The sequence below is a fragment of the Arvicola amphibius genome, chromosome 4 (genome assembly GCF_903992535.2).
Source record: "Arvicola amphibius chromosome 4, mArvAmp1.2, whole genome shotgun sequence".
Lineage (NCBI taxonomy): Eukaryota > Metazoa > Chordata > Mammalia > Rodentia > Cricetidae > Arvicola > Arvicola amphibius.
The window spans coordinates 47864595-47882637 of record NC_052050.1 but is presented as its reverse complement, the minus strand read 5'-3'; the positions used below and the strand labels follow the sequence as shown (position 1 = coordinate 47882637).

Sequence of the window (18043 nt, the reverse complement as noted above, 5' to 3'; positions counted from 1 at the left end):
GACTTGTCTTCAGTTTTGTTACCTGCAGAGTGTGAAGTGAGGTCTCACTTTCTTATTTCATCAAGGCTGAGATTAGACTAACTCACTTCAGTATAGAGGAGACTAAAGCCTGTAGACAGACAGACTGAAAGGCTTGCAACCAAGGCACAGTAGAGATCTCCAGGTCTTTGGGCTCCTGCCCACCTCTGTTTCCTACAGTTCCTCAGCAATGCCATCGCCTTGCACCTCCTCCACTGCCATTCATCAAACCCCCAAGGCCTGGTGCTTCTTCCCAAGTTGAAATGCAACAAAGAGCAAGATGGAATCAGGTGGTGGTGGTGGTGGCACATGCCTTAACCCCACCATTCTGGAGGCAGAGCCAGGCTGATCTCTGAGTTCCCAGAGAGCCTGGACTACATAGTGAGTTCCAGGACAGCTAGGGTTACATAGAGACACAGAAAAACCCTGTCTCAAAAAACCGGAAAAAAAAAAAAACAAAAACAAGTTGGGTAGACTGTCCCTAAGGCCCTGTAGCCTGTGGTTGGCTGTGCCATGGCGGGCTGAGGGCTTGGCCTTAGTATTTGGCAGGTGAAATGAGATGGGTCTGCTCTGTAGTGTGATGCCCTGAGGTGTGGTGATAGGCCAGGCCTCAAGAATTTCCTGGAAAGCTTTCAGAGGCTGAGTCCTCAGGACTTTGGAGGTCAGAAGCAGGCAAAGTGGTCCTGAGGAGGACCAGAATACAGACTGAGCACAGCCTGGGCTCTCAAGTCCCTGCCTGGCTGGCTTCACTGGGTTGGGGCCAATTTACAACTGTGACTTGGTGGCTCTACCCTTCTGCCCTTCCAAACTGCCACTGTGGTAATGATATTTTCCTGCCACTCATAGGAGCAAATGAACTAACGGCTGTCTGAGGAAGGTTCAGAGAGAATGCAGGTGCAGTCACAGAGATCTATAGCAGCCCAGACTCCAGCGTCCAGCCCCAATATACCCTGATGTCCCCAAAATCAATCCAGCCCTGACTCATTCTGTGGCCACAGGAACTCACTTCCTCCTGAGTCTCAGAGGTTGAGTTTACTTCTCATGTGTAAAGGGAACTTTATTATGAATCTGTGAAACCTCATGGGTTAAGAGTAAGGAACCAGAATCCAGGGCCTACTCTACCAATCCAGGCTGAGGTCTGTGGTGGCCCCACTGGGTAAGCTAGGAGGTGGCTGGCCTGGATCCTCCCAGGCCTAGCCTACACCTGTGTGCAGATGTGAGCAAGCATCTCGGCCCTCAGGAACAGGGATCCTGGTACTTGAGATATGTATGCCTAGGAGAATGGGAAGGTCTCAGCAAATAGACTTAACAAGAGGAAGGGCTTTCAGAAGCAGCAAGGCCTGGGTGCATGAAGAAAATGAAAAATTAGAGTCTTGGAAACAGAAAGCTGTTTACTCTGACGTTGCCTCCCCATCTCAGGTCAGGACCTGCTGGGCCCCTGTGTGATGAGAAAGCAGGCTGTACACACACTAACCTCCCTAGCCTGGGGTATGGTCTGTGGGAAGAGCCACAGGACTCAGTGGAGTCAGGAAACAGCATTCGGGCAGAAAGGATGGCCTAAGCATAGGTGGACAAGCCAGATGGAACCTCCCGTCTCTGACCTCTGGAAAACTAGCTTGTGTACGTGAAGTGTGTGTGGCATGGATAGGGAGTGTATAGGATGTGAGTAGTGCATATAGGGTACATGTGGTCTGTCTGTACTGTTATGGACTATATATGAAGTATATAGGCTATGTGGTTTATAAGATGGCATGTATGAGGTATGTAGATTTATATGTGAGTTACATAGGATGTGTGAGCATATAGTATGCATGGGGTTTGTGGAGTATGCATTATGTGTGCATGATCCATGGAGTATATATGGGATATATGAGTACATGTGGCATATGAGTGGTATATACAGGTGTACATGGGGCTTATGGGGTCTGTATAACATATAGGTACACAATGGGGTATGCATGCCAGGTACAGACGTACATAGAGTATATGGTGTGTGTGGTGTGCACAGGTGTATGGATGTATGGGGGTAGGTGGAAGACGTGGATGCCTGAGGACTCCACGGTGCTGGAGTTGAGCAGTGTGAAGGACTCAGAGTGCCAGGCTGAGGGACTTCACCATGTGGACACTGGAAGCTGTGGATGGTTCTGAGCATGGTGGGAAATCACACTTGTGTAGAAGATGGAGTCAGGGTGTAAGAGGGAACAGCAGAGAGGCTGGTGAGGGGGCTGCAGCAGTGGTCCAGTCCATGAATCGCTGAGGAGGGCAGGCATGCCGAGTTGCTTGGAGGGATGTTCAGAGGAAACATTGGGAAATTCACGTGTGCTTAGCTCGATGCTGTCCCTTGCATTCAGGAATCACCTGAGACCCGTGGCCGTTTTGGTTATCAGATAAACTAGAGGTGTGAAAGGAGAGGCTCTTCGGGTGCCTGTGAGGTTTGGGGTTGAGATGGCGAGCCTGTGAGAAAGATGAGGGGATGTGGTCCATGAGCTGCTCTTACCAGACAGGTGTTCTGCGGATGCTTGTGATCTGAGCTGGGCATGGCCCTCCCCCTGGGGCCTTTCTGGGCCTCTGGACCAGGGATCAGGATGCTAAGTCTAATCTCATCTCTATAGCTAGTTCCTTATATAAATTTGGGCCTCATTTATTGGGAACAGTGATGGCCACTGTGCTGTGAGAAGACATCAGAAATAACCAATGCAACAGAAGATGTCATGGTGGCTGCCAGGGTGAGCAGAGGCCCATGTGACTGGAGACAGTTTAGGGAGCAGCCCTGTGGGTAGAGTGGTGACAGACACAAGTCTAACTGGGCTCTCATGTCAGACAGCATGACAGGTCTGGAGGAAGAGGGTAGGCGATGAGGTTATGAGAGAAGCCACAGCCCTCTACCTGTGGTCAAAGAGCTTTTAACACCAGCATCCACACATTAAACCTCCACTCACAGGCCCTGAGCTAGCACAGCCCGTGTCCCAATGTGAGAACCAAAGCAGTGGGACAAGCCAAGGTCCTTCAGTGGCTCCATGGCATAGCAAAGATTTGAACTCGAGACTTTCTGCCCTTGGGGCTCATGCTGTTCTCTGAGTCTCCATGGGAAGTATGAAGTAGCGGATACATGGAAGCCCAAACAAAAGTGCAATATAAAACTCCACAGCAGGGCAGTGGCTCACAACCATCCTGTAATGAGGTCTGGTGCCCTCTTCTGGCCTTCAGGCATACACACAGAATATTGTATACATAATCAATCAATCAATCAATAAAAATTAAAAAAACTCCACAGCAGACTCCAGGCACCACCACACTCATGCACATACACACACACACACACACTCATGCACGCACGCACGCATGTACACACACGCATGCATACACACACCCATGCACTCACACACCTATGCATGTACATAACCATGCTTGCACGCACAGCTCTTGTATGCCTGCAACGCAATCAGCTCTCAACGACCTAGTTACCTGCCCTAAAGCAGGGCTCTGCCCTTGTGCTGTGAGCCATTAAATAACAGGGAGCCATGCCCAGCAAGCTACCTCCCAGGTCCTCCCAGCTGTTTGTAACCCTACTCTGCTCACCCCTCAGAGCTTCTAACTTTTGGTAAGGGCCTTAAATTCAAGAAACCTGGGCCTTAAAAAGCAAAACAAAAACCTGGGATTCAGACACAAACGACCAGTTTACTGAGTCCAAGAACGATTCGTTAGCCTCTTCCAGCAGCACAGTGTCTGGAAGATAGCAAGTGCCCTGGGAAACAGCTATTACGTTTCCTCTGTACTTTTCCTTCCCTTTCCCACCCATTGAGGGGTCTAGCCAGACCCCTCAGTTAAACAGAACAAATATGGGGTTGGGAGGGGACGAGAAAGAGGGCCATCAGGCCTATTATGGTATTTTTCAGGGTGTCTCTTGTGAACCTGGCCCTGAGCTGGGCTAGGCTTTGTGGTTTAGGGGTGTCATGATGACTCAGATCAGATCACAGGTTGGGGGAGGCAGATTTAATCACCCCTTAGTTTATCAAGATGGGGTTTAGTCAGAGCCAACAAATACCACAGGATGCTGCTGAGTGGGTTCAGGGACCAGTGAGTTACTTTACCCAGTATCTGGACAGGCTGCTGACTGGCTGAGCAGGACCATAAGGCTGGCCTTCCAGACACATGGGGACAACTTGAGGAAGGCACATGGGATGGAGGGCACAGCTGGGCACAGTGGAAGGTGCCCTGGATGCCCAGAGATTTCAGATCTACTCTAGCAATCAATTACAGGCAGTAGAAGCAGAAAGAAGAAGGCCCCCGCTTACCTTGAAACACACTGGTAGTTCCCATGTCCGAGCTCTTTTCCCTTCAACTCACTCACTTCCTATTTCTCCCAACCTGGCGCTCTCAGACACACGGCTCAGTGTGAACGAGCTAAGGAGGCTGAATCCGAACCCCAAGCCATCCTTACCTAAGCTCTGAATTCACAGGGAATGCTATCACTCCTTTCTCAATTTGGGGGTCCTGACTAGGGATCCCTGACTGGAATGGCAGTCATGTTGACATAAGGCAGGATAACGGGACAGAACAGGGTCAGATGGAAACAAGGTCAGACCTAGGAGCAGATGGTGACTTATCTAGTACCCTGAGCTGCCAAAAAAGAGCAGGGACCTGGGCCTGCTGGGGTTTGAGGTCCTTCCGAGAGGGTGGGGGAGAGGTGGGCGAAGCAGCCCGTGCCTTCCAGGTCTAAAATTCACCTCTTCCTGGGGCTGCTCCTCTCAGGAGGGTTTCCTTTCCAGATGTAAAGTGGTTTCTATTTTTAGCAAAAGGACTTTTCAGAGCTACCATGCGCGTTGTGTCTATAGTTCTGAGGAACTACAGAAGTATGTCCTTTCTGGTCTCCCGCCGTCATATTTTAGGATTTCATGTCCTGAGCGCCCTAGTACATGTTCTGCACTTGGGGGAAGGAGTACGGAGGCTCTGATGCTTCTGTCTGGTTCCCAGAGCCGGTGTGTGATCTCTTCCAAGCACTGGTGAACGCGTGGTCTGCTTGTGTTCTCTGTGTTGCTTCAGGGTAGTGGTAAAGAGGAGATGAACAGCAGCTCTGGGAAGCTTGAGTATCATGTGCTCTCCCTAAGCCAGTCTTCAAGGAAATGCATTTTGGTTTAAGTAAAAGCGACAGTGTGCTTTGTTTTTTGAAACAGAGCCCTTCTATGTAGCCATGGCTGTCCTGCAGCTCTCTAAGTAGATCAGGCTGGCTTCAAACTCATAGAGATCCACCACTACCTCCCGCCAAAATAGTTTCTTTTTCCTGAATTGAAGATGCCATGAGTGACATTGAATGATCTTCACTTATCCAGCCAAAATGTTACTAAGCATCTACTGGGACCTGGAGCTGTGTCCAGAGCCGAAAGTGGAGCTGGCTTAGGAAGGATTCACTGTTGGCCACGCCAGTTAATGGTTGATCTCCTTCCCAATTTAATTGGATTCTTCCATTAAAAAAATAAAAATAAAAAGCCAATTTCCTTCTGTCCATTTTTTTCTGCTCCATAATTTTAATGACTTTAATAATACAGTGTCATGCACTTTTATGAATCAGCAGAAATTATTCTGGGCAAGGCGAAGGTCCAGATAAAGGAATGGAATGTGGGCACATGGGGCTGGGGAGGTGGCTCAGGGGGAAAGTGCTCGCTGTGCAAGCATAGGACTTGAGTTCTTTCCTTTTTATTTCTGTAGCATGCATCTCACTGTGTAGCCTTGGATGGACTGAAACTCACTGGGTAAACCAGGCTAGCCTTGAACTCACAGAGGTGATCTACCTGCCTCTGCCTCTAAGCAAGAGAACTTGAATTCAGACCTCCTGCAACCTCATAAAAGCTGGGGGTGGAGGCATGTTTCTGTGACTCCAAAACTGGGGTCAGAGGTGCAGAGTCAGATGGGGTCCACAGAGTTCCTGTCCAACCAGTCTAGGAGGTGATGAGCACCAGGGTCTCAAAAGTAAGATGGGGAGTGATAGAGGAAGACACATGACATCAGTCTCTGGATTCCATACACAGGAGCACACGTGCACACATACCACACAAACATGCACATGCATTATGCACATGCATTATGCACATGCATTACACACATTCATTACACAGGGGCACACATACCCACACAAACATGCACATGCAACACACACACATGTAGGAGGAGCGGCTGGCTGCGTCCCACCACCCGGCTAGCTTTACCCAAAATAATTACACGGAAACTGTATTCTTTTAAACACTGCCTGGCCCATTAGTTTCAGCCTCTTATTGGTTAATTCTCACATCTTCCTTTAACCCATATTTAATAATCTGTGTAGCACCACGAGGTGGTTGCTTACCAGGAAAGATCTTAACCCGCGTCTGTCTTGGAGAGGAGAAGCATGGCGACTGCCTATGGCGACTGCCTGAAGCATCTGCCTTCTCTCCCAGAATTCTGTTCTGTCTACTCGGCCTACCTAATTTTCTGTCCTATTAAAGGGGCCAAGGCAGTTTCTTTATTAACCAATGAAAGTAACACATAGACACTCCTCCATCACACACACACCTGTAAAAAAGATATATATATGTCAATCATGCCACAAGGACATGTGCTCAACTATGTTCATAGCAGCTTTATTTGTCATAGCAGAACCTGGGAACAACCTAAATGCTCCTCGATCGAAGAATGGATAAGAAAAATGTGGTACATTTACACAATGGAGTACTACACATCAGGAAAAAATAACGACATCTTGAATTTTGCAGGAAAATGGATGGAGCTAGAAAACATTATTTTGAGTGAGGTAACCCAGACACAGAAAGACAGTTATCACATGTACTCACTCATAGGTGGTTTTTAAACATAAAGCAAAGAAAGCCAGCCTACAAACCACAATCCCAGAGAACTTAGACAACAATGAGGACACTAAGAGAGACTTACATAGATCTAATCTACATGGGAAGTAGAAAAAAACAAGATCCCCTGAGTAAATTGGAAGCATGGGGACCTTGGGGGAGAATTGAAGAGTAGAGGCAGGGAGGGGAGCAGAGAAAAATGTAGAGCTCAATAAATATCAATAAAATAAACTTTTAAAAAAGATGTATATGAGGTCACAGGCGTGTTTAGTGTAGGGAAAATGTAATCCTACCAGTGGAAGGGTTTTCACGACAAGGTTTCAAACCTCTTCGAAGGTATACAGGGTAACTGTAGCATGCTCAGCTGTGTACCACACATGAGATAAAACTGTCAGAATCCCACACACCAGCTGAGTCACTTTTGCTCCCCCTCTTTACCAAAGCATTTTAAAACTTCCAGAGGGGGTCTGAGGACCTGCCAGCTGTAGACATAGTCATAATATAATGAAGCTTGCTAGGCCCCCAGGCCCTTCCCTGTCCTCTTAATTCAGAATCTGTGGTTTGGGATCCTTGGTGTGCCTGGGCATTACAAGTCTCTAATCCTGGCACTTGGGAATCAGAGGTGGGAGTAGGAGTTCAAGGCCAGCCTGGTCCTGGTTCCAGGACAGCTAGGGATTACATAGAGAGACCATGTATCAAAACAAAGCAAAACAACAACCAAACAAACAGAACAAAAGAAAAAGGCAAAAATGGGACTAGGAGACAGCCGGCTCCGTGAGCAAAGCATTTGCTGTGGTAAGTGTGAGGACACAGAATTCAGAACCCCAGAAGCCACGGGGAAGTCAGGTGGGTGTGGCAGCCCCTCTTGTAATCTCCACACAGAAGGCAGGGAGACAAGGAGCAACTCAGCTCCAGTTTCACCAAGAGACCCAGCCTTAATATCTAAGGTGAGCGATCAAGGAAGACAGACACCTGATGTCTGTTTCAGGCTCTGCATGTCTGCATACACATACAGGCACCCCGTATGAGCAAATACATATACACATGTATGCAAACAAGCAGAATTGACACGAGCAGCCCCGGAAGACTCATTTGCATGTCAGTGGCTCAGGAGCCTCTCATTTCATTGCAAATAACATTTGCCCATAAACCCTGCATTCTGAAGAATGTGGTGCTCTCTCCCACTGCCGCAATCTATCAGCTAACGAAATGAGTTGTTTGAACCGTTTCATACCATGTCTCTATGAATATCAGTCTCAAACTGTCTTTTTAACAGTGAGTGTGCTCATATTAAGATGCAAACAAAGCCAGGTGGTCATGGCGCACGCCTTTAATCCCAGCACTCGGGAGGCAGAGGCAGGCGGATCTCTGTGAGTTCGAGGACAGCCTGGTCTACAAGAGCGAGTTCCAGGACAGAGTCCAAAGCTACAGAGAAACCCTGCCTCGAAAAGTCAAAAAGAAAAAAGATACAATGCTTAGCCTACACAGTGTTTCAGGAGTCCTGGCTGCTTTCCATCATCACCAACACTTGTCCGTGTTCGCTTACAGCCGTATCACATGATGCTCTTACTTTGCCTTTCTCTGATAGCTAATTATGAACATCTTAGGTGACTGACAGCTGCTCAGATAAACTCTTGTGAAATCTTCTTTTTAGTTAGTCTTTGTGTTTTTATTTCATAGTGATTTGTAGAAACTCTTTCCTATTCTGAAATGAATCTTTTGTGAATGTGTGTTGCAATTATGTTCTCTTAATCTGTGGCTTTTCCTTCCTCCCTCCCTCCCTCCCTTTCTTCCTCTTTCTGTTTTCTCTCTCTCTCCCCCTCTCTCCTCTCTCCCTCCTTCTCTCTCTCTCTCTTGTGTATATATAATTGGCTAGAGTCTCCATCAGATTTCTATGGAAGTTTTCCATCTATAACAGGGGTGGGGGAATAGAATTGTGTGCACATATATTGTTCCGCTCTTTGTACTAAAGCCATCATAGTTTACAGATCTAACCTTGCTATATATCCTTGCTCTATATTTCCTTCTTTCCTTCTTCCTTCTCACCTTTTATTCTTTTTTTGTGTGTGTGTACATGTAATTTGATTTTTGTTTTGTTTGTTTTTTCATTGTTTTGTAATTTGTTTTTTTAAGGTGGGGTTACATGTAGCCCAGGCTAACCTTGTGCTCCTGTGGTGGCTGAGGATGACACAGAACTCCCAATTCTCCAGTCTTCATCTTCCAAGTGTCCAGATTGCAGGCCTGTGCCACCATCCTCAGCCTCTGTTCTCTGAGCATGTGGTCAGGCTGTGTAGTTCCTGTAATCACTGCTTTACTGTGTCCTGCAGATTCTGATTTCTCATCTCTCAATCTAAGCTCTCAGCATTTCCGTTGTGATTTCCTCTGTGACTCTAGCTTATAACCAATCTGAGCTGCAGTTCTCAGAGAATGTGTTGGCTGGGGTCGTTAAGATAGTGTAGCTTATATTATAAATTCTTTTTTTTTTAATTTTTCGAGACAGGGTTTCTCTGTGGCTTTGGAGCCTGTCCTGGAACTAGCTCTTGTAGACCAGGCTGGTCTCGAACTCACAGAGATCTGCCTGCCTCTGCCTCCCGAGTGCTAGGATTAAAGGCGTGCGCCACCACCGCCCGGCCTTATTATAAATTCTTAAAGTGATAAGATATTAATGATAAAGCAGTGCAAAATGTAATGTTTTTGTTGGTAAACAGAGATATTAGTTTGTTAGTATATGACTAAAATGGAATGTTTTAAATATTAGATAATTTGGTTTTATGTTAATTGCATACTTTTGAGGTTTGGCCATTTTACTTAATATTTTAGTTTTGGGGGATTATTTTTTAGACTTATTATTTATTTATTTTGTTTTTTTTGAGACAGGGTTTCTCTGTGTAACATCCCTAGCTGTCTTGGAACTAGCTTTTGTAGACTAGGCTGACCCTGAAGTCACAGAAATCTCCCTGCTTTTGCCTCCTAAGTGCTGGGATTAAAGGCGTGTGCCACCACTACCTGGTTTAGACTTATTTTATGTGTATGAGTGTTTTGTCTGCGTGTGCGTATTGCAACATAAGTGTGCCTTGTGCCCACAGAAGTCAGAAAAGGACATCAGATCCCGGAGAATTAGTGTTACAGATGGCTCGTTAGCTGCCATGTGGGTGCTGGGAACTGAACCTTGGTCCTCTGCAAGAGCAGTCAATGTTCTTAATTGCTGAGCCATTTCTCCAGCTCCTGATATTTTAGTTTTATTAATCCATTTGTATAAAATTTTATATATTAAAAACTTAATTCGTGGCTGCAGAAGTAAAAGGAGGAAGCCGTAGAAAGGCGCGCTGTTTAGTTTCTAAGAAACAGCTCTTCCGGATCTCTTTCTGTTATTGATTTTAATTCTATTATTATGGTCACAGAACGGATTTTGAATTGTCTTCATCTGTCAGTAAAGGATTGCTTTGTGATTCCGCGTATTGATCAACTTTGCCAAATCCTTTACATGTGTTTGAAAAAAAAAATAGCTGCTTTCGCATTGTTAGGAATGTGTTCTGTTGGTTGGTTGATTAGGTCAGAGCTGTGTCCTTGATGCTCTGTTTTTGTCTGTTTTATAGCTAACTTGAAAGTTTTGTTGAAGCCTCCTTTGGCTGTAGCATCTGTAACGTTTTAAATCCAGTCAGGTTTTTGCCTTCTAGATTTTGAAGTGATGTTACTGGAGTCATGCATATTAAAAATCACTGTATCTTCCTACTGAAGAAAAGCAGGGTTATGTACATACCCATCTTTCCATTCCCTGTACCCAAGAGTTTATAAATCTACCCTTGTAAAATTATTTTGATTTGCTCTTAAAATCTCTACTAGAAAATAAACATTTACTTATTGGAAGATTATTCTCCCATTACTTTATAGATACATATTTTGTATTATATTCTATCAAATCCAAGATGCCCAGACAATTTTTTCTGATAGCAAAATATTTTAGTTGATATAAGCCAAGTGCTTCATTTGATTTTACTTTTGTGTGGGAATTAAATTCAGGCCTCATACACACTAGACAGATGCTCTAGCACTGATGTTCATCCCTGGTTTTGGAACAGGATGGTGGGATATGGTTTTCCAACAAGGCGTAAACACTTCAGGAAATAAACTTATCCTGTTATTGGTGTGTGAATTAGGATGACCTGTTGTAGGGAATGAGTCAATTTCAATTTGTCCCACTATTTTTTTGGGGGGTGAGGTCTTTTGAAATAGGGTCTCACTATGTAGTTCTTCTAGCTGTTCTGGAACACACTCTGTAGACCAGGCTGGTTTCAAACTCACAGAGATCCGCCTGCCTCTGCCTCCCAAGTTCTGGAATTAAAGGTATGGGCTGCTATGCCTGGTTTGTTTCTACAAATTTTAATGAAAAGTGGAAAAATTGAGAAATTAGGCAGTTATATTTTACAGTTCTGAATATCTTTCTATTTGATTCTTCATATCTATCTATTCATCCTATCATGTATGAGCAACACCCTGGGTTCTTATGTATTCTTTTTTTTCTGATGTAGGCTGTTTATTCCCAATAAATTTTAAATACAGTACAATTGGGGGGGGGGGGTTCTGGCGTAATACTACTACTGCGCAAGAAACCATAATTACGTTGAAACTCAATTCCCCCAACAAAATGGGTTTTAGCCAGGTGGTAGTGGCACACACCTTTTTTAAAATTTTTAAAAATTGATATTTATTGAGCTCTACATTTTTCTCTGCTCTCCTCCCTGCCTCTCCCCTTCCCCCTTCAATCCTCCCCCAAGGTCCCCATGCTTCCAATTTACTCAAGAGATCTTGTTGTTTCCTACTTTCTACTTCCCATGTAGGTTAGCTCTATGTAAGTCTCTCTTAGTGTCCGCATTGTTGTCTAAGTTCTCTGGGATTGTGGTTTGTAGGCTGGCTTTCTTTGCTTTATGTTTAAAAACCACCTATGAGTGAGTACATGTGATAACTGTCTTTCTGTGTCTGGGTTACCTCACTCAAAATGATGTTTTCTAGCTCCATCCATTTTCCTGCAAAATTCAAGATGTCGTTATTTTTTCCTGATGTGTAGTACTCCATTGTGTAAATGTACCATATTTTCATTATCCATTCTTCGGTCAAGGGGCAGTTAGATTGTTTCCAGGTTCTGGCTATGACAAACAAAGCTGCTATGAACATAGTTGAGCACATGTCCTTGTGGCACAATTGAGCATCCTTTGGTTATATACCCAAAAGTGGTATTGCTGGGTCTTGAGGAAGGTTGTTTCCTAATTTTCTGAGAAATCACCACACTGACATCCAAAGGGGTTGTACCAGCTTGCATTCCCACCAGCAATGCAGAAGTGTTCTCTTTTCCCCACAACCTCTCCAGCATAAGTTGTCATCAGTGTTTTTGATCTTGGCCATTCTTACAGGTGTAAGCTGGAATCTCAGAGTTGTTTTGATTTGCATTTCTCTGATGACTAAGGATGTTGAACATTTCCTTAAGTGACTTTCAGCCATTTTAGATTCTTCTGCTGAGAGTTCTCTGTTTAGGTCTGTACTCCATTTTTTTATTGGATTATGTGATCTTTTGGTGTCCAATTTCTTGAGTTCTTTGCATATGCTGGAGATCAGACCTCTGTCTGATGTGGGGTTAGTGAAGATATTTTCCCATTCTGTAGGCTGTCATTTTGTCTTGTTGATCATGTCCTTTGCTTTACAGAAACTTTTCAGTTTCAGGAGGTCCCCTTTATTAATTGTTTCTCTCAGTGTCTGTGCTGCTGGGGTTCTATTTAGGAAGTGGTTCCCTGTGCCAATGTGTTCAAGTGTATTTCCTACTTTCTCTTCTATGAGGTCCAGTGTGGCTGGCTTTATGTTGAGGTCTTTGATCCATTTGGACTTGAGTTTTGTGTGTGGTGATAGATATGGGTCTATTTTCATTCTTCTACATGTTGATATCCAGTTATGCCAGCACCACTTGTTAAATATGCTTTCTGTTTTCTATTTGATATGTTTTGCTTCTTTATCAAAGATCAGGTGTTCAAAGATATGTGGATTGATATCGGGGTCTTCTATTCGGTTCCATTGGTCCTCCTTTCTGTTCTTATGCCAATAGCAGGCTGTTTTCAGTACTATAGCTCTGTAGTACAGTTTGAAGTCAGGGATTGTGATTCCTCCAGAAGTTCTTTTATTGTACAGGATTGTTTTGGCTATCCTGGGTTTTTTGCGTTTCCATATGAAGTTGAGTACCATTCTTTCGAGGTCTTTGAAGAATTTTGCTGGGATTTTGATGGGCATTGCATTGAATCTGTCCAGACAGAGTTTCTTTGTGTAACAGTCCTAACTGTCCTGAAAGTCACAGGTGGATCTCCCACCTGCCTCTGCCTCCCAAGTGCTAGGATTGAAGGCCTGTGCCACCACCACCCGGCTTTTTGTGGTTCTAAGGCCTTTAAGTTATTTTTCCTGAGCATGATGAGCTGAGGTCTACCCTCTCGCGTTGCTGTATGCCTCGGTTCATTCCTTCTCACTCCCGATTAGTAGTCTTCCATCATGTGAGGACATTGGTTCTTCGTCTGCTCATCCTCTGATGCCATTTGACTCGTTTCCAGTTCAGGGTTGGTAAGGAGCCAAGCTCTATTAATCATCCTTAGAAGGTATTTTTGAAGACATTGTGTTTCCTCTTGGGTCACGTGAAGGGGTATAGTATAGGCCTTCTCTGGGGGGCTCTGAATCCCCATTAATTTGGTGCAGGTCACAGTATGAGCCACGTGACTGGCGTGGCCATCACAAAGCAGGAAGTGTGAGCAGATGGGTAGTGCACCTCAGAGGTTGTCTTTTCTTCTCTGGGACTAGAGCAGCTTGGTTTAGGATGGGGACCAGCGGCCCTGGGTCAGACACCCCCACATCCGGATATTCCCTCTCCAATGGGAAAGGCCTTCATGGAGGTGATGCTGACACCACAGGACCCGATGGGCTGACGGCGGGCACAGGTACAGCCACAGCCTCCACAGTGTGCGGCTTTATCAGTTGTTTCTCTTTTGTTCCCAGGCTTGATGCCACTGGGAGCCTTCAATGTGGATGTGGCCTGGCCCTGGGTCACAGCACTTAGGCCAGGTGAACCTCCAGTGCTCAGTTCCCTTCTGCATCAAGACCCCAGCACCAACCAGACCTGGTGAGTGGAGCTACCATGTGGAAGGGTGAGGACATCTTGGGTGGCCCCCACGATGCCTGCAGTGCACCCCAGAGAAGGCTGCCACATTGCACCTCTTAGCCTGCATAGCATGACTTCCACTTTGTGGATGGCACACAGCCAAAGAGAGAAAGGTGGACGCCATGACCCCCAGACCAACCTGTGGCGCTCACAGAACCCCTGTCCTCTGCTCATTCAGTGTCCCCTGTGCTGGTTAGGGAAGGGGACCTTAAATAGTACTTTAAAATGAAATTCACTGAGGGTCTTTCCTGACTTATACGTTACATGTGTTCAACATAGAAAAGTTGGAGAGAGACAGTTAGTAAATAAACAGTTGAAGGAAAAATGGACACTACGAGGGTCAGCCATAGAGGTTAAGAGTTCATTGTCAAAGAAAAGAGCAAAACTTTACCAGGCATTGGTGGTGTACACTGTTAACCACAGCACTCGGGAGGCAGAGGCAGGTGGATCTCTGTGAGTTTGAGGCCAGCCTGGTCTACAGAGTGAGTTCCAGGACAGCCAGGGCTGAAAGAAAGACCCTGTCTCAAAAAAAAAAAGCAAAACAATTTTTTAAAATAAAAAAAATGAAGAGTTCACTGTTGCGGGGGTCTTGGCAGAGGCACCTCACTATACTCACTCAGCAAGCTTAGTGAGGCGCTGAGCCCCAAGCCTTAGTTTCTCCCCTTTGACTGGTGATTTCTGGAACTCACAGGGTTGCCCTAGGACTGTTTGAGAAAATGGAGCCAAAGGGCTTTCTTCACATGGGTTCTGGCTAAATTGAGCTATGATAAACATTGCCTTGTATCTTGAAAATATTATCTGTGTCCACCCTGGCTGAGCAAGAACGGTCAGAGGGAGAGCGCCGTGCTGGTGGGGGTGGGGTGAAGCAGGGATATGTGGGAGCGTGTTGGCGTTGTGCCGTGAACAACAGCGTGGTCGTGTCTGGTGGGTCGAGGATGCACAGTGGCCTTGGGCTCAGCAGTTACACCCCACGGACCAGCTCTAGAGAGACACGCAGGCCCATGCAAAAGGAAAGAGCAATGTGGTGCTCGGGACTGAACCCGGGATCTTATGCATTCTAAGCACACGCTTTACTCCGGGACCCCTGCCCCAGGGTGTGTGTGTGTGTGTGTGTGTGTGTGTGTGTGTGTGTGTGTGTGTGTAAGTTGAGAACTGAATTGAATGCAGGGCATCAGGAATGCTAAGCTATTACTACTGAGCTTTGCTCCTAGCCCTGACATAGCGACGCCGATAGCGGCAGTGATTGTAACGTGGAAGACCAGAAGAATAAATACGGTGTGATTGCGTGAAATGGAAAGCAGGTCAAACCGGTGAAACTAGCATTGTGTTCAGCCTGGAAATGTGGTGAGAAGGCAGGTTATTATTCAGTCCAAAGCCTGATGGAGCACCTACTGTGTGCTAAGCCCCTCCACTGTGCACTAGGCCCTGGGAATGGAACACTGAGTAAAGCAGACAATATCTGCCCCACCCCACCCCACCCCTGCCCTACCGCCCCAGTCCCTTTTGGTCAGGTAGCCTTCCTGTTGATCAGGGCCATAGTGGGTCAACTATGTCTTCTTCAGATAGGGGTCTTGCTGAGCACTGAGACAGGGGCAGATCTAGGTAGAGGAGAAGCTCGTATGTAAAGTCTTATCTGTGGTCCATTTCCATTTCCTGTAACTTAGGTTCTTCCTCTCTCTCTCTCTCTCTCTCTCTCTCTCTCTCTCTCTCTTTCTCTCTCTCTCTCTCTCTCTCTTTCCTTCCTTCCTTCTTTATTGTGCATGGAGATTATTTTTTTATTTTTTATTTTTATTTTTGTTCTTGTTCATGTTCTGAGACTTGAACCCAAAACCTCTTGCATACTAAGCAAGCACTCTCTCCACCAATAAGCACATGTCTATGAGCAATATTGCTTCATAGTCAAGATCCAGTTATGGATCTTGGGTTGTATATAGTGTCTTTTAATTTAACCTAAAGAGGCCATTCCTCCTTCCACCCTACCCCTTCCACCCTCTTTTGAGGGGGAGGGGGGCTTTGAGACAAGGTCTTACATAGCTCAACCTCAAACTCCTGATTCTACTGTCTCTACCTCCTCAAGTCTGGGAATATAGGCCATACCACCTTGGTTAGCCTCTGCCTTTTTTTTTTTTTTTTTTTTTTTTTTTTTTTGAGACGCAGTCTGTCTATATAGCCCTGGCTGTCCTGCAGCTCTCTATGTAGACCAGGCTGATCCTGCTGCCTTCCGGTGTTGGGATAAGGCACGTGCTGCCATGCCCAGCACGGAGCCAGGCTCGAGCCCAGCCTCAGGCAGCTGCTGTCCATGTTCCACCTCATCTGCTTGGTTTTATCTCAGTAATCAAGGGTTTGATTTTCTTAATTGTATTTTACTTATGTATTTTATTTTCCTGGGAATAGAACTCAGGTCGTCTGGCTTGGTAGTAGGTGCCTTTATCTTGCCAGTCTGGTTTTTTTTTTTTTTTTTTTTTTTTTTTTTTTTTTTTTTTTAGCAAAAGTGGGGATGGGGAGCTGGAGAGATGGCTCAGTCATTAAGAGTGTTTAATTCTCTTCTAGAGGACTGTAGTTCAGTTCCCAGCACCCATGTCAGGTGACTCACAACCACACACACACACACACACACACCACACATGCACACGCACATGTGTGCACACACATGCACACAAAACACACATGTACACATACTACACAATAAGCAAATAAATAATAAAAAATCTTCAAAAAATAATTTGGACAGGTGGTATTGGGAATCAAATCCAGGGTCTCACATGGGCTAGGCAGGCTCTCTGCCACTGAACTACACCTCCAACCTGGGAGTTTTCTTTATACCTACCTGTAAAAGTGAGCCCAGACTTGCAGCAGAGAGAAGAGCTCCCTGCTGAGCAGAGCCGCTCTGCCTAGTGGGGAATGCATGGGGATTAGCAGCTAGTGCAAAAGGGCCCCTCGGTCTTGGACCTCGCCCTGGCCACACCCACAAAGCAGGCTCAGATCCCCTTGTCAACCCTGGGTTTCTCATTGCTGGCGTGAAAGGATTTAATATCGTTGTTTATATGGTCAGTGATAGATTTATGTGGTTTATAGCTGTGCACTCTTAACTGGAATATCAATATTAGAGTCTAAAATAACACGTATCTATTGCCATGTACAACTTGTAAACCGTAAGATCTCGGTTGGTGGCGTGGAGTTCATCAGTAGACTTAAGTGGTAAGGGCAAGTTCATTTCATTTATTCAACAAATATGTATACAGCATTTATTTGGTGCTAGACAAAATTTGTGGATTAAAACAATGAGGGAGCCAGATTGGTGTCACAAACCTTGAATCTCGGCACTTAAGGAGAGACAGGCAGAGCTCTGTGAGTTTGAGGACAGCCTGGTTTACATAGTGAATTCCAGGCCATGTAAGGCTACAGAGTGAGACTCTGTCTCCCACATCCTCCCAAAAGAGACGATGTGGCTTCTGTCCTTGACAGCTGCTGGGCTCAAGAAGGACACAAGTCTCACAATGATAACAATACTAATAGTTCTGGTGGGACCCTCTGGTGCTTCCAGAACTTGAACAAAGGCCAGCTTCAGTGTCTGTGCCAGGACTTGGGGATGATCAAAGTTAGCTCGATAAGGGTTGAGAGAAAAGAGTCCAGGCAGAGAGAAGAGCTTGGCGAACAGCCTGGAGGATGCCCCGAGCCAGGGAGGTGGCTAAGAAAATGTGCAGTGGCTGAGACGGAGAGCCGTGAAGAATAAGATGGGAAGGTGGGCTGAACCTCATCACCATCGCATGGAGGGTCCAGAACATCTAGAAGGGTGTGAGGCAGGAACAGTGAGAACGTTGTCAAAAGATTTTGGCTTTAAGAAGATGAATTGGGGGCTGGAGAGATGGCTCAGAGGTTAAGAGCATTACCTGCTCTTCCAAAGGTCCTGAGTTCAATTCCTAGCAACCACATGGTGGCTCACAACCATCTGTAATAGGGTCTCGTGCCCTCTTCTGGCCTGCAGGCACACACAGACAGAACA

The 18043-nt window shown here is 45.7% G+C and overlaps 1 protein-coding gene across 1 annotated transcript in view; it reads left to right on the top strand.

Annotated features, from left to right (window-relative positions):
* The window catches only part of Itgae (integrin subunit alpha E), a 59939-nt gene that overhangs the window by 1181 nt on the left and 40715 nt on the right, over nt 1-18043 (top strand). The window contains exon 2 of the mRNA XM_038328488.1: nt 13878-14001. Coding sequence (XP_038184416.1) covers nt 13878-14001 — 124 coding nt within the window. The remainder of the gene's footprint in view (nt 1-13877; nt 14002-18043) is intronic.